The following is a 17281-nucleotide window of genomic DNA, read 5'->3' on the forward strand; positions in this document are numbered from 1 at the left end:
CACATGTCACTGGACGGTGTAGGCTTTGGTGAAGGGCTCGGCAGATTCCCTTCCAGGATTTCATTAAAACTACTGTTTCCTATATTCTTGGCCAGCTGTCAGAAGATTAGAAATAAAGAGATAAGATAAGATAGGAATGTATTAATCACGAAGGAAATTCTTTGGCCAGAGACAGCTTCAGATTACACAAGAGAAATAAATACAAATGATCGATCAATTCTGATATTTTTTTAAGTTTGACTTTAACATACAGTAAGAAACCTAGATAGTATGGTAATGATTTACTGGGTCAAACTGGTACAATATAATAGGTGTTTAGAAAGAGGCACAACCACAGAAATGACTTCCAAAATACAAGCAAAGAAAAAAAATCTCTGCTTTTTTGGGCAAGTAATTTTTCTGAAATTTTCATAAAAAACATCATACAGGCATCAGTATTGTTTACTGGAAATGAAAATGTGGTATAGCGAAGTCTCTAATCACATCGTTTCATTTCTGTAATGACAGACTTGCTTTGTTTTGGGAAAGAAATCAGCAGCCTCGTGACTGTGATCATAAAAACAAACAAACAACAACAACAACAAAAAAACAAGATGCTCTACTTCCAAGATTTTCATAGAAATATGATTTCACTCTAAAATGTCACGCTGGTGTACCTTCAACTAATCAGATTAAAGACATAATGCCATGTGACTAGGTGAATTATCACAGAGACATCAGAGAGACACACGACTCACCAAGAGTTCAGAGGTGCCTAGCTTGTCCAGCTCCATGGACTGTATGCGGGAGATATGGACGCCCATCTCTCTGTGGATCCCTGAACACTCGATACAGGTCAGGATGCCCAGGTTAGTGGACAACCATTTAGGCTCTGCATCACACACACACACACATACAGAGAAGACGAGTAATGAGCTGCAGCAAAGGTGAGGCATTGAGACTCCAACAATGCTGTTCATATTCCATCCCGAAGGGGGCGCAAGACACCATTGTTAAAGGACGGAGTAACTTGGTGAGGAACAGAAATTAGCTTTTTTAAATCTTGGTTCTGCTAGAATCTAGAATATTAGAGTTTCGAATAACAGTCTTTAAGATCAATGTGCACTTCAGGGACTTCTTCACCCTCATAGTCATTAACTGTTGACTTCATGCTCCTGACCTGACTTCACATGTGCCTCGCATCATGACTCTTCTCTGTTCTGTATCTACACTAGGTGGATCAACTTTCCCTAAATGTCCGAACAGATGAATTACTGGATTTCTTTAAACAACGTCTAAAGAGCTACATTTTCCTCAAATGAGAGAGAGAGAGGAAAGGAAAGGAAAGGAAAGGAAAGGAAAGGAAAGGAAAGGAAAGGAAAGGAAAGGAAAGGAAGGAAGAAAATGTAAGAAAGAAAGAAAGAAAGAAAGAAAGACAGAAAGAGAGAGAGAGGGGAGGAAGGAAGGAAGGAAGGAAGGAAGAGAATGTAAGAAAGATAGGAAGAAAGAAGCACTTCTGTAAGTCACACAGCGAGCATCTTACACCAAAACAGAAGGGTTTGACAGACAGACAGACAGACAGAAACCACCCACAGTTTTAGATGAAAACTACATGGCACATAATCCTGAAGCACTCTGATGTGAGCAGCATTAATTACCATCAACATTAACACAGGAAAAAGAAGCTCAGGTAGAAATAACCCCTATTGTCTCAGCACGTTCGCCAATGATTTCAGACGCCTTGCTTGCATTCTAGGCAATCTTAACTGATGTGTATTAGGAAGACTGTTTCCTCACAGGACCAGGCTTGTCACCCAGCTGCCTCTGTGCTGCGACACAAACACACACGCTCAGAACGTAAGCAGAGACTCCCACTGTAAACAAGAAACAGACCTGAAGGTTTAAATGATGTTTACTCTTTGTTTATAGCACAGAGCTGTTACTCGAGTCTGATGATCTAGATCAGCAGCTCTGACGGTAGTGCTCACAGCCACGCAATTCACAGGATGTACGACATCATGTCTACAGTAACACAAGTCACACAGCGGACATCAGTCCAGGGTGGGTTGCGTTTGTTGTAAATCATCCGCATTTGCAGATGCATTTTTAAGAGCCGTATTTCACGGCCAGTGACTGCAATAATCTTTTGTTTCTCGTAGTGACGTTCACCTGTATTTGATAAATCAGTTCAAAATAATAAACATTAACATTGTTCCATTGCACCATGTACTCTATTAATCACCTATGTTATCTATATTGTTGTCTTTATCTCAATGCCCAAGACGTGTAAAGGAATTTTATGTATTTGATTTAATATCCCAATAATGTCTTGAGGCAATCAGACGAGAACATAACCGAAGAGGTCCCAATGTGTAAAAGTAACACAAGTAACCCGGTCATTCACGAGAGTTTCTAGGCTGGATTGGGGGCGGAGCTTATAATCACAGCTCTGCGCTCGCATAAAATTGAAAAAATCCTTTTGAACGCTGCATCGAATGCACAGTTCCATAAGAGCAAAATGCTAGAGTTCATCCGTTTGCTGTTTTTAGCATTTTGCTATTGTACAAACACTCAGGCAAGGCCCTTAACCCCTGAACAAGGCCCCTGAGCAAGGCCCTTAACCCCTGAACAAGGCCCCTGAGCAAGGCCCTTAACCCCTGAACAAGGCCCCTGAGCAAGGCCCTTAACCCCTGAACAAGGCCCCTGAGCAAGGCCCCTGAGCAAGGCCCTTAACCCCTGAGCAAGGCCCCTGAGCAAGGCCCTTAACCCCTGAACAAGGCCCTTAACCCCTGAACAAGGCCCCTGAGCAAGGCCCTTAACCCCTGAACAAGGCCCCTGAGCAAGGCCCTTAACCCCTGAACAAGGCCCCTGAGCAAGGCCCCTGAGCAAGGCCCTTAACCCCTGAGCAAGGCCCCTGAGCAAGGCCCTTAACCCCTGAACAAGGCCCCTGAGCAAGGCCCTTAACCCCTGAGCAAGGCCCTTAACCCCTGAGCAAGGCCCTTAACCCCTGAGCAAGGCCCCTGAGCAAGGCCCTTAACCCCTGAGCAAGGCCCCTGACCAAGGCCCTTAACCCCTGAGCAAGGCCCCTGAGCAAGGCCCCTGACCAAGGCCCTTAACCCCTGAGCAAGGCCCCTGAGCAAGGCCCCTGAGCAAGGCCCTTAACCCCCAATTGCTCAGTTGTATAAAAAAATCAGATAAACATGTAAGTTGTTATAGAAAAGGGCATCTGCCAAATGCTGTAAATGTACGTCATGTTTTACAGTTCAGGCAGGAAATCCTGCAAACAAAGAATAAGATGATTAAGATGATTTTTAGCAACGCAGGCCAGGGAGAGATGTGAGAGCTTGCAGTGTAAACCCTTGAACCACACACTTCCTCCTCTGCCACACCTTCCACAGCCTGCAGATTCAAAACCAAAATTCCAGCACTCCAGTCAAGCTGTTTCTGTAGTAATGTTCAGGACAAAGGATGTTTGCTCTTTCCAGCCTCTCAGCAACTTAAAGCTATCGATTTTTTCAGTAGACAGAAAGAGAGGCTGCTGATGGATTAAATAAGTGATAACAGGAAGTACTCTGTAATGCAGATACTCCCCAATGTTACATGTAATTATAAACGGATTTAAAAAAAAGCACAATTTGTCATTCAGTAATCAGTTTGAATCAGTAAATTGCTGCGGTCTAATAGGAATAAAATACTTTAAGACATGCTGTCACTGGGAAAATCATTAACTTCATGCTGGTAACATTATCGTGAGACACATCACCCCACAGAGTCACTGATTATTTTCCAATAACAGCATGTGTAGCGACTAAAGAGATGTATCCGCTTTGCTGCCGTGTGTCTGTTTGCTCTGCACGGTAAACACTGACTCATTCAATCTCACGGCTCCAAACAGACGAGCCGCATTCCAACTCGATCACACACTCCTGCGTAAACACACACACACGTAGCTGACTGACCTGGAGCTCCGCAGTCGCAGCACACCTCGTTGCCAGGCATGCGCAACACGTCCTCGATGATGGCTTTGGTCAGATCTTCCAGACTGTCATCCCCTGCACTCTGCTCACCACGGAATGCCATGTTCAGAGCCTCCTCCTTACTGTTAGTCAGCACAGAGATCCAGCTGAAAACACACACACACAGAAATTAATACACATTCCAAAAGCAGGCGTTGACTTTAATGCATCATACACATCAGGATTTCACTGCACACACACACACACACACACACACACACACACACATAGATAAATGAATGAATAAATGAATTTCAATATTTGAATATCTATTAGAATATAAAAACCTCTTTAACGAAACTTTATCAAAGTCTGTGTGTATAAAAAAAAGGGAAATATGCAATCTCTAGGGATCTAAGGGATTCTTGACTGTTATCCAATCAACCAATCATGAGGCAATAGCAGCACCTTGCATGAAAGCATGCAGATACAGGTCAAGAGCTTCACTTGATGTTTACATCGAACATCAGAATCATCAGAAAGATGTGACTGCCTCTGATGAGCTGGCCCCAGTCCACAAACCGCTGGTCTTCTGGGATTTTTACACACAATAGTCACCCAGAATTGTGTGAATGAAGTGCAGCAGCTTTTGAGGCAGAAATGCCTTGCTGATGAGAGAGGTCAGAGGAGACAACTGGATCTAGGGTTTGTTTGAGTCTTTTTGGCTGAGTGCAAGTCCATGTGGTCGTCTGCTGTTGTAGCTCAATTTCAATTCATTTTTATAGCGCTTTTAACAACGGACATTGTCCACCTCAAAATTCAATATGCTGTGCCGTCTGAGATGCTTTTCTGCTCAGCACGGATGTAAAGAGTGCTTGTGTAAAGAGTCAGCTTTCCTCTCAGCTCCAAGCAGTCTGGCCTTGCTCCTCTGACCTCTCACATTCACAAGAATACTAATTCTTGATCATTTTCCACCTGGAGTTCATTTCACCAACAGAGTAGCAGATGGACAAAGAGGTTTGGCCGTGACAGAGATATTTCTGTACTCAAACACACTAGTACACATCATGTACTGTGCCAGTGAACCACCCACAATACCATAAATACACATCTACTTCATAATTAAGTGTGCTCAAACCCATCACAACACACACACACACACACTTACATCATAAACTCCTGTTCATCCTCTGCCTGGAAATGATATGTGCGATTATCTGCAGAGAGAGAGAGAGAGAGAGAGAGAGAGTGAGAGTGAGAGTGAGAGTGAAGTGGATTACATTAACTGCACTTTAGCTCCTTTTCATGCCACTCAGCACATGTGTAATGGACTTTTACATGTGTAGGCATGTGTGTTTTAACGTGTGCGTGTATGTGTGTGTATACATGCATATGTGTATGTGTGTCTGTGTATGTGTGTCTGTGTATGCATGCATGTGTGTGTGTGTGTGTATGCATATATATATACACTACCAGTCAAAAGGTTGGACACACCTTTTAATTCAATGTTTTTTGTTTAGGGATTTATTTTCTACATTCTAGAACAATACTGGAGATTTCAAAACTATGAAATAACACACATGGACTTAAGTAATCCATATGTAATGACAACAAAAAACAGTCAGTTGTTATTTTAAGACACGAAGGTCAGGTGTTCTGGAATAGTTCTTGCAAGAACAGTATTGTCAAGTGCATTTGCAAAACCCATCAAGCACCATGATGAAACTGGCTCACATGAAGACCATCCCAGTAAAGCAAGACCAAAACTGACCTCTGCTGCAGAGGAGAAGTTCATTTAGAGTTACCAGCCTCAGAAATCACCAATTAACAGCACCTCAGATTAGAGCCGTTATGAAGGCTTTACAGAGCATCAGTAGCAGACATATCTCAATATCAACTGTTCAAAGGACATTATTGTGTATTTCGGCCGCCTTCAGCATTGTTTTACAATGTAGAAAGAAATAAACATCAGGAAAGACCATGGAATTAGAAGATGTGTCCAAACTTTTGATTGGTAGTGTACGTATATGTATGTATGTGTGTGTGTGTGTGTGTGTGTATAGAATACATGCATGTGTGTGTGTATGCGTATGTACAGTACGTATCTATATGTGTATATGTATGTGTGTGTATATACATGCATGTGTGTGTGTGTGCGTGTATGTACGTATGTATATGTTTATATGTGTGTGTGTATGCGTATGTATGTATGTATATGTCTGTGTGTGTATGCGTGTGTGTGTGTGTGTGTGTGCGCATGCATGTGTGTGTGTGTATGCATGCATGCGTGTGTGTGTATGCATGCATGCGTGTGTGTGTGTGTGTTTACTCACGGGAGATCAGGTCGAAGCACTTCTTATCCTCGCCTGGTTTAACCTGACAGGTAAGCAGGTTGAGTCTAACTGGCTGTCTGTTGGACTGCAGAGAAGAAAAAACACACACACACACACTCAGACTTAACACACCACTACACTACCATCTGAATAAAAATGTCTTGTTAAATATCAAAGTAAGGGAATTGATGTGATGCCAACTTAAAGCAGTTCATCATCTTGCATTCTCGGAGACAGAAACAGACGCTCCACTGCTCATGATGCAGTATGAACTGGATCGTGTTTGGGAATGTTAAATCCTCACACTGCGCTTTTCCCCGCTGATGTTTGTTTTAGCGTGATGTCATACCTACTCAAGGCACAGCTTTCAGAAAATTCTACATTTCCAGCTGCTAATTATATGCTGCTGTTTTTTTTTACATGCTTCACACACCAGAATGCATCAAAGTGCATGATTAGAGCAGACGCTGCACTCCTTCATCATTACAGCTGATTTCACTGTGTGTTACAGGCCCCCTGCTACCAGCCTGCTCCAAAACACTCCTACATCACTCACCACACGGCAGGAAACAAGTTAACACACACACGCACACACACACAAAGAGACAACACATACAGACACACGCACACACACGCACACACACACAAAGAGACAACACATACAGACACACACACACACGCGAGACAACACATACAGACACACACACACACACGCACACACACACAAAGAGACAACACATACAGACACACACACACACACGCACACACACACAAAGAGACAACACATACAGACACACACACACACACGCACACACACACAAAGAGACAACACATACAGACACACACACACACACGCACACACACACAAAGAGACAACACATACAGACACACACACACACACGCACACACACACAAAGAGACAACACATACAGACACACGCACACACGCGAGACAACACATACAGACACACACACACACGCACACACACACAAAGAGACAACACATACAGACACACACACACACACACGCACACACACAAAGAGACAACACATACAGACACACACACACAAAGAGACAACACATACAGACACACACACACACACACAGAGACAACACATACAGACACACACACAAAGAGACAACACATACAGACACACACACACAAAGAGACAACACATACAGACACACACACACACAAAGAGACAACACATACAGACACACGCACAAAGAGACAATACATACAGACACACACACACACAAAGAGACAACACATACAGACACACACACACACAAAGAGACAACACATACAGACACACACACACACAAAGAGACAACACATACAGACACGCACAAAGAGACAATACATACAGACACACACACACACAAAGAGACAATACATACAGACACACACACACACAAAGAGACAACACATACAGACACACACACACACAAAGAGACAACACATACAGACACACACACACACACACGCACACACACACAAAGAGACAACACATACAGACACACGCACACACACGCACACACACACAAAGAGACAACACATACAGACACACGCACAAAGAGACAATACATACAGACACACACACACACACACAAAGAGACAACACATACAGACACACGCACACACACGCACACACACACAAAGAGACAACACATACAGACACACGCACACACACACAAAGAGACAACACATACAGACACACGCACACACAAAGAGACAACACATACAGACACACACACACACAAAGAGACAACACATACAGACACACACACACACAAAGAGACAACACATACAGACACACACACACACACGCACACACACACAAAGAGACAACACATACAGACACACGCGCACACACGCACACACACACAAAGAGACAACACATACAGACACACACACACACAAAGAGACAACACATACAGACACACACACACAAAGAGACAACACATACAGACACACACACACACACACAAAGAGACAACACATACAGACACACACACACACACACGCACACACACAAAGAGACAACACATACAGACACACACACACAAAGAGACAACACATACAGACACACGCACACACACGCACACACACACAAAGAGACAACACATACAGACACACGCACACACACACAAAGAGACAACACATACAGACACACACACACACAAAGAGACAACACATACAGACACACACACACACAAAGAGACAACACATACAGACACACACACACACAAAGAGACAACACATACAGACACACACACACACAAAGAGACAACACATACAGACACACACACACACGCACAAAGAGACAACACATACAGACACACACACACACAAAGAGACAACACATACAGACACACACACACACACGCACACACACAAAGAGACAACACATACAGACACACACACACACAAAGAGACAACACATACAGACACACACACACACAAAGAGACAACACATACAGACACACACACACACGCACAAAGAGACAACACATACAGACACACACACACACGCACAAAGAGACAACACATACAGACACACACACACACAAAGAGACAACACATACAGACACACACACACACACGCACACACACAAAGAGACAACACATACAGACACACGCACACACACGCACACACACACAAAGAGACAACACATACAGACACACACACACACAAAGAGACAACACATACAGACACACACACACAAAGAGACAACACATACAGACACACACACACAAAGAGACAACACATACAGACACACACACACACAAAGAGACAACACATACAGACACACACACACACAAAGAGACAACACATACAGACACACACACACACACGCACACACACACAAAGAGACAACACATACAGACACACACACACACACGAGACAACACATACAGACACACACACACAAAGAGACAACACATACAGACACACGCACACACACGCACACACACACAAAGAGACAACACATACAGACACACACACACACAAAGAGACAACACATACAGACACACACACACACAAAGAGACAACACATACAGACACACACACACACACGCACACACACACAAAGAGACAACACATACAGACACACACACACACACGAGACAACACATACAGACACACACACACACACGCACACACACACAAAGAGACAACACATACAGACACACGCACACACAAAGAGACAACACATACAGACACACACACACACACACGAGACAACACATACAGACACACACACACGCACACACACACAAAGAGACAACACATACAGACACACACACACACACACACGCACACACACAAAGAGACAACACATACAGACACACACACACAAAGAGACAACACATACAGACACACACACACACACACAAAGAGACAACACATACAGACACACACACACACAAAGAGACAACACATACAGACACACACACACAAAGAGACAACACATACAGACACACACACACACACACAAAGAGACAACACATACAGACACACACACACACAAAGAGACAACACATACAGACACACACACACAAAGAGACAACACATACAGACACACACACGCACAAAGAGACAACACATACAGACACACACACACAAAGAGACAACACATACAGACACACACACGCACAAAGAGACAACACATACAGACACACACACACACAAAGAGACAACACATACAGACACACACACACACACAAAGAGACAACACATACAGACACACACACACAAAGAGACAACACATACAGACACACACACACACACAAAGAGACAACACATACAGACACACACACACAAAGAGACAACACATACAGACACACACACACACAAAGAGACAACACATACAGACACACACACACAAAGAGACAACACATACAGACACACACACGCACAAAGAGACAACACATACAGACACACACACACACAAAGAGACAACACATACAGACACACACACACACACAAAGAGACAACACATACAGACACACACACAAAGAGACAACACATACAGACACACACACACACACAAAGAGACAACACATACAGACACACACACACAAAGAGACAACACATACAGACACACACACACAAAGAGACAACACATACAGACACACACACACAAAGAGACAACACATACAGACACACACACACAAAGAGACAACACATACAGACACACACACACAAAGAGACAACACATACAGACACACACACACAAAGAGACAACACATACAGACACACACACACAAAGAGACAACACATACAGACACACACACACACACAAAGAGACAACACATACAGACACACACACACACGTGCACACACACAAAGAGACAACACATACAGACACGCACAAAGAGACAATACATACAGACACACACACACACAAAGAGACAACACAAACAGACACACACACACACACACAGAGACAACACATACAGACACACACACAAAGAGACAACACATACAGACACACACACACACAAAGAAACAACACATACGGACACACACACACACACAAAGAAACAACACATACAGACACACACACACACACAAAGAAACAACACATACGGACACACACACACACACACACACAAAGAGACAACACATACGGACACACACACACAAAGAGACAACACATACGGACACACACACACACAAAGAGACAACACATACGGACACACACACACACACACAAAGAGACAACACATATGGACACACACACACACACAAAGAGACAACACATATGGACACACACATGCACAAAAGAGACAACACATACAGACACACACACAGAGACACATATACAGGCAGACACACATACAGACACCCACACACAAAAGAGACAACACATACAGACACACACACAGAGACACATATACAGGCAGACACACATACAGACACCCACACACAAAAGATACAACACATGCAGACACACACACAAAGAGACAAAAGAGACAACACACACACGCACAAAGACAACACATACAGACACACACACACACACATACACAAAGAGAAAGCACATACAGACACACACACTCACACAGAAACACACACAGAGACACATATATATGCAGACACATACAGATACACACACACATATGCAGACAGACAGACAGACATGCAGATACACTCACATATGCAGACAGACAGACACACATACAGATATACACAAACACACACATATGCAGACAGACAGACAGACACACACATACAGATATACACACACACACGCATATGCACACAGACAGACACACATACAGATATACACAAACACACACATATGCAGACAGACAGACAGACACACACATACAGATATACACACACACACACGCATATGCACACAGACAGACACACATACAGATATACACAAACACACACATATGCAGACAGACAGACAGACACACACATACAGATATACACACACACACGCATATGCACACAGACAGACACACATACAGATATACACAAACACACACATATGCAGACAGACAGACACACACACATACAGATATACACAAACACACACACACACACATGCGCATATGCACACAGACAGACACACATACAGATATACACACACACATATACTTACAGACACACACACACAGTCTCTGCCAATACTTCTAACCAGATGGAGTGAGAATACTGTGTAAAAACTCAGATGCATTATCTGCACCTGTCCTACTTCACAAAGCACGCTTAAGTGCCTCCTCTGGGAGTCTGATACCGGACACAGACAGGGGCAGAGCACTCACCGTGGCGTGTGAAATGGTCAGGATGCCACCCTTCACAGAACACTTCCTCCTCTGCCACACCTTCCGCAGCCTGCAGATTCAAAACCAAAACAGCTTTATTTATTTATTTATCATCATCATTCACAACTTACCTAATGCCAAGAGCAATTCAGCTAACAGAGCAGCATGTATATATTTGAAGGGCACACATCTGGACATGTCTGATTCAGGTCACTAACACACAGAGCAGTCACTGCATTACTGGCACAGGTCCAGCGTCCATCTTTAAACCTTTTAACAAGCAGTTTTAACAAAGAAAAAAGAAGAAGAGGCACATATGCTGTATATACACCTCCTCTTACCTTAATCCCAGCACCACACCTGTCAGCTAATGGGTTTTTAGCCCACTTTCGAACATGAATAATGAATATAATCTACTATAAATAAGGAAGAACATAAGACAGACTGTGATAATGCAGGAAACAAATCCACACTGGGATTGAGGTGATGCTTTACCATGACAACACTGACTATTTTTCTATTGAAACGCGTTATCCCTTTCATAACAGAAATTTGTTTAGCTAGTACAATTAAAATGTTGAGTAACTGACACATCTGTCTTATTAAACATTTAACATCCCCTTTAAAGGAATGGAATTTCTGGGAGATAAGCTACTTCCTGGTATCACTTACATTATAGCAGCTATAATAGCAGCTTTAATAAGACCCTTTAATAATACTTGTATCTTAAAGAAATCCTCCAGACTACTTCCATAAATGTTAAATCTCCTAATAGAAAACCTAACCCTCTATTAACAATTATACATATTTCTTTGTTTTATATATATATATATATATATATATATATATATATATATATATATATATATATATATATATACACACATACATACACACACACACACACACACACACACACATACATACACATATATATATATACATACACATATATATATATATATATATATATATATATATATATATATATATATATATATATATATATATATATATATATATATATATATATATATATATATATATATATATATAGTCGTAGGTTCTGTAGAGCCATCTCAGTCGCTGTTACTATAGAAATGATTAAAATAAATTAATTAATGTAATTACTGTCAGAGCAATTAAAAAAATAAAAAACTAATCCACACCATCTGATTCATCAACTCAACAGCACTGTGGTATTATCAGATACATAGAGTGAGACAATTTATCGGATCTGAGCTCCTACCTTACTGGATGGCAGAACTGAAAGGTAGAATTGTGGGGCAGAATTCTGGGCGTGGGCGTCGCTAGGCCATTTTTAGGGGGGCTTTTCACACTTGTCTAAAGGGGGGCTTTAGACAAGTGTGTGTGTGTGTGAGTTCAGGAAGACTCGGCTTGTTCAGTACTCAAATGTTATACACATCTATGCAATACAGTGGAATGCTGCAATTAGTTTACCTTCCTACCCTGTTAGTCAAACCTTTATTTTATTTTATTTATTTATTTTACTATTATACCCTCAATGGGGCCTGGAATTGTCCCTGATTGTGGGGTAGACTTGTGGGGCAGAATTGTGGGGTAGTGCTGCTGCCTCACAGCTCTAAAGTCCCAGGTTGAGTCTTGAGCTTGTGCTACAGCTTGTATGGAGTTTCTCCTCGTGTGTGTGTGTGTGTGTGTGTGTGTGGGTGGGTGGATGTTCTCTGCTGTCCTCCCACCTTCCAAAAACAAGCCAGTAGGCAGATTCATGATTCTAATCTGACCCTAGATGTGAATGTTTGTGTATCCAGGGGCTTCTGCCTCACGTCCAATGTTCCAGATCCACTATAAATGCTTATAATAATATATAACTGATGAATTGAGAGGACGATCGGACAAATGAATGAATGAATGAATGAATAAATAAACAAATGGACAAATGAATAAATGTACAAATGATTGATTTACAACTCAATGATTGCATGTACAGATGAATGAATGAATGAACAAATAAATGAATGGATGGGTGTAAGAATGGATGAACAATAAATAAACATACAAAACAAAGGAATGACTATACAAATAAATGGGTGAATGGATGGATAAATGAATGCATATATATGATTGAATGCACAAGTGAACAAATGAATGGACAAATATATGAATGAGCAATCAAATGGTCGGATGAATAAATGGACAAATAAATGGACAATCGAATAAACTGTAGAATCCATGAATGAATGAATGAATGAATGAATGAATGAATGAATGAATGAATGAATGGACGAACAAACAAACGTACAAATGAAAGACAGTCGGAAAAAGACATGCTGATGCAAGTTTTTGATGGGACTGAACGCTGGTCATCTTACAGCCCAGATTATTCAGTGTCCCAGTGCTGTGTCCCACTTGCTGGACAACTTTCTCCCTTACAGATATCACCTTAAAACCTGTGAGTGTCAGTGTTCTACTAGAACATGATACAAATTCACTTCTATCCAATTTTATTGGTTCACTTTTAAGCAGTGTTACTCACCCATCACTCTTCTTCATCAGATAGCCCTTCTTCTCACTGCCAAACTCCTTATTGCCCTGAAGCTGATGCATACTGTATCCACTCTGCTTGCTCTGTGAGTCCTACACACACACACACACACACACACACACACCATTCATTACCATTTCAAACACAGTAAAAGAAAAAAATACTAAAAGCCATTAGCTTAAACAAACCTTACATTAAGATAGTAAGGGAAAAATAAATTGTTTCAGAATTGGAAATGCACTAATGGAAAGTGAATTAAATCATCATTCAAAAACATAAATAAATAAATAAAACAAATGCTCTGGTCATGCTCTGAAACCACGAATCAATTACGCAGCATAGCAACATAATATTACTGATATCCACTTACTCTCCTAGACTTCAGTCAGAAGGCATTAAAGAGAGAAAGAGAACAGCCGATCACAAGAATAGCCATAAACCGGGTTAAAATGCAGCACAGAAATAAAAAAGCAGACCACAGATTAGATTCAATGAAATGTCTTGGGATGATACAATACAGCACAATGCCATTCGAACGAAACCAGAACCATCTGCTTTGGAAGGGGACATTCATTCCAAACACATAAAACATCAAACACTTGGCTCTACAAAAGCGTCCTGCTGTTTGGTCCTGACATCCGCAGTTCCTCTCTCCCTCACGAGAACACGTAAATCTGCAAACTGATGCAAAGCCGCTCGGGCCGCCGGTCTCTCCGAGGCTATAAATGTCACATTTGGAAAAGGCAAACCCTATTGCTAGAAAGCAAACTCAGATCTGGCTTGAGCTAATGAATTTTTTTACGCTGAGGACAGCATGTATTCCTCATTACACAAGAAACAGCCCCTGCATGAACACAGAGCCACATGGCTTTAAGATCATGAGAGCTCAGGAGAGATGGTGGGGGGTCCAGAGCTGGTGTGGTCTTGTTCTGTGTGATCTCTTAATCAAGTATTAACAGCAAAATAATAATAATAATAATAATAATAATAATAATAATAATAATAATAATGATGATGATGATGAAAGGCTCTGTACATGTTAAAATGAGCACAACATCTGCGTAGCTACCTCTTTCTGGTCCAGCTGTAAGGAGGATTTGATGAGGTCTCGGAGAGCAGTAAGCTGTTTCTTTTCTTCATCCTGTGTTTGTTTTATCTGAAAATATCAAATCAGAATCAAATGAATATTGTTCACATTCTTATACATAAAACCCACAAAGGACCATAACCAGGATGAGTGAGGTCTGTACTCCATAAATGCCTTATAGACAATGTTATTAACACACAAACTAATATACATTCACTGAGCACTTTATTAGGAACACTATATTATACTAATACTGGCTTGGGCCTTCTTTTGCTCTCAAAAGAGCCTCAATTCTTCATGGCTTTGTGGAAACACTTCAGTTTATTCTGATCCAGAATCTGGTTGACTGCATTACACAGTTCCTGCAGATATTTCAAGTGGACGTCTATTCTGTGGATCTCCAGTTCTACTACATCCAACAGATCGGGTGACTGGGAAAACCACTGAAGAACATGGAGCTTCATGAACATGTCTTGTTCATGAAACCAGTTCGAAATGACTTTTGCTTGGTGACATGCTGCATTATCATGCTGGAAGTAGCCAGTGGAAGATTGTGTTCATTAAGGGATGTGCATGATCAGCAACAGGACTTAAATACACTCCAGCAGTGATTGACTGATATTAACAGACTGCAATTGTGGCAAAAATACATCCCTCCCACCATTACATCCCAACCTGGACTGTTGACACAAGGCAGATTGTGTTCATGGATTCATGTTGTTGACACCAAATATGTCTCAGAAGAAATCCAGATTCATCAGACCAGCCTACATTTTTCCAGTTTTGTCCAGTTTTGGTGAGTCTGAGTCCACTACAGCCTCAGTTTTCAGTTGTTGGCTGACAGAAGTGGAACCTGGCATGGTCTTCTGCTGTTGTAGCTCCACCTCAAGGTTCAATGTGTGACCACAACCACAATTGTACAGAGTGGTTAGGAGTTACTGAAGCCTTTCTGTCAGCTTGAACCACTGATCTCTCTCATCAACAAGGAGTTTCTGTCTGCAGAACTGGATGCTTTTCTTTATTTCCCCCTTTTCTGAGTAAACTATTGTGTGTAAAAATCCCACGAGATCGGCGGTTCTAGAAATACTCAAACCTAACAATCTGACCTTAACAGTCACACCACCAGCAAAATCACAGAGATGACAATTTCCCCCCATTCTGATAGTCGAGGTAAACGAGTGGCTGATTATATGATTAAAGGTGTTACTGTTCCTGATAAAGTGCTCATGTATGAATGTATGTCACAATGCTGTATACGCAATACTGCTAAAACCCAATCTCTGATATTTCTTTCTAAATCTACAGTTAGAACATTTATTTGATGTAGTATTTATTTCATTTCATTGATTTAGTTTCATTTTACTGAGTAAAATATAAAGTAAGACATAAGACAAGGTAATGTTCATTTCTGAATTACATTAGACGATATGCCATCGATAAAAAGGTTAATAAAGCTCTGGGTATTATGTGTGATTTGTTTACAAGCTGATTTGATTAAATAAATAAATTCATTTCAAAATCCATCAACTGCCCTCATACTTTTATATCATAGAATTATATCATATGTTCTCACATAAATTCTAGCTATGTCAGTTATTAGATTTGTGTTTGTGT

General features: G+C 41.4%; 1 protein-coding gene across 6 annotated transcripts in view; it reads right to left on the reverse strand.

Moving 5' to 3' along the window:
* The window catches only part of asap1a (ArfGAP with SH3 domain, ankyrin repeat and PH domain 1a), a 75085-nt gene that overhangs the window by 12389 nt on the left and 45415 nt on the right, over positions 1–17281 (reverse strand). For all 6 annotated transcript variants that reach the window (XM_058394620.1, XM_058394618.1, XM_058394619.1 and 3 more), the window contains 8 exons: positions 15650–15736; positions 14572–14672; positions 12057–12126; positions 6269–6353; positions 5104–5152; positions 3939–4102; positions 738–871; positions 4–95 (listed from right to left, as the gene is read on the reverse strand). In XM_058394620.1, coding sequence (XP_058250603.1) covers positions 4–95; positions 738–871; positions 3939–4102; positions 5104–5152; positions 6269–6353; positions 12057–12126; positions 14572–14672; positions 15650–15736 — 782 coding nt within the window. The remainder of the gene's footprint in view (positions 1–3; positions 96–737; positions 872–3938; positions 4103–5103; positions 5153–6268; positions 6354–12056; positions 12127–14571; positions 14673–15649; positions 15737–17281) is intronic.

Source organism: Hemibagrus wyckioides, linkage group LG07 (genome assembly GCF_019097595.1).
Source record: "Hemibagrus wyckioides isolate EC202008001 linkage group LG07, SWU_Hwy_1.0, whole genome shotgun sequence".
Classification (NCBI taxonomy): Eukaryota; Metazoa; Chordata; class Actinopteri; order Siluriformes; family Bagridae; genus Hemibagrus; species Hemibagrus wyckioides.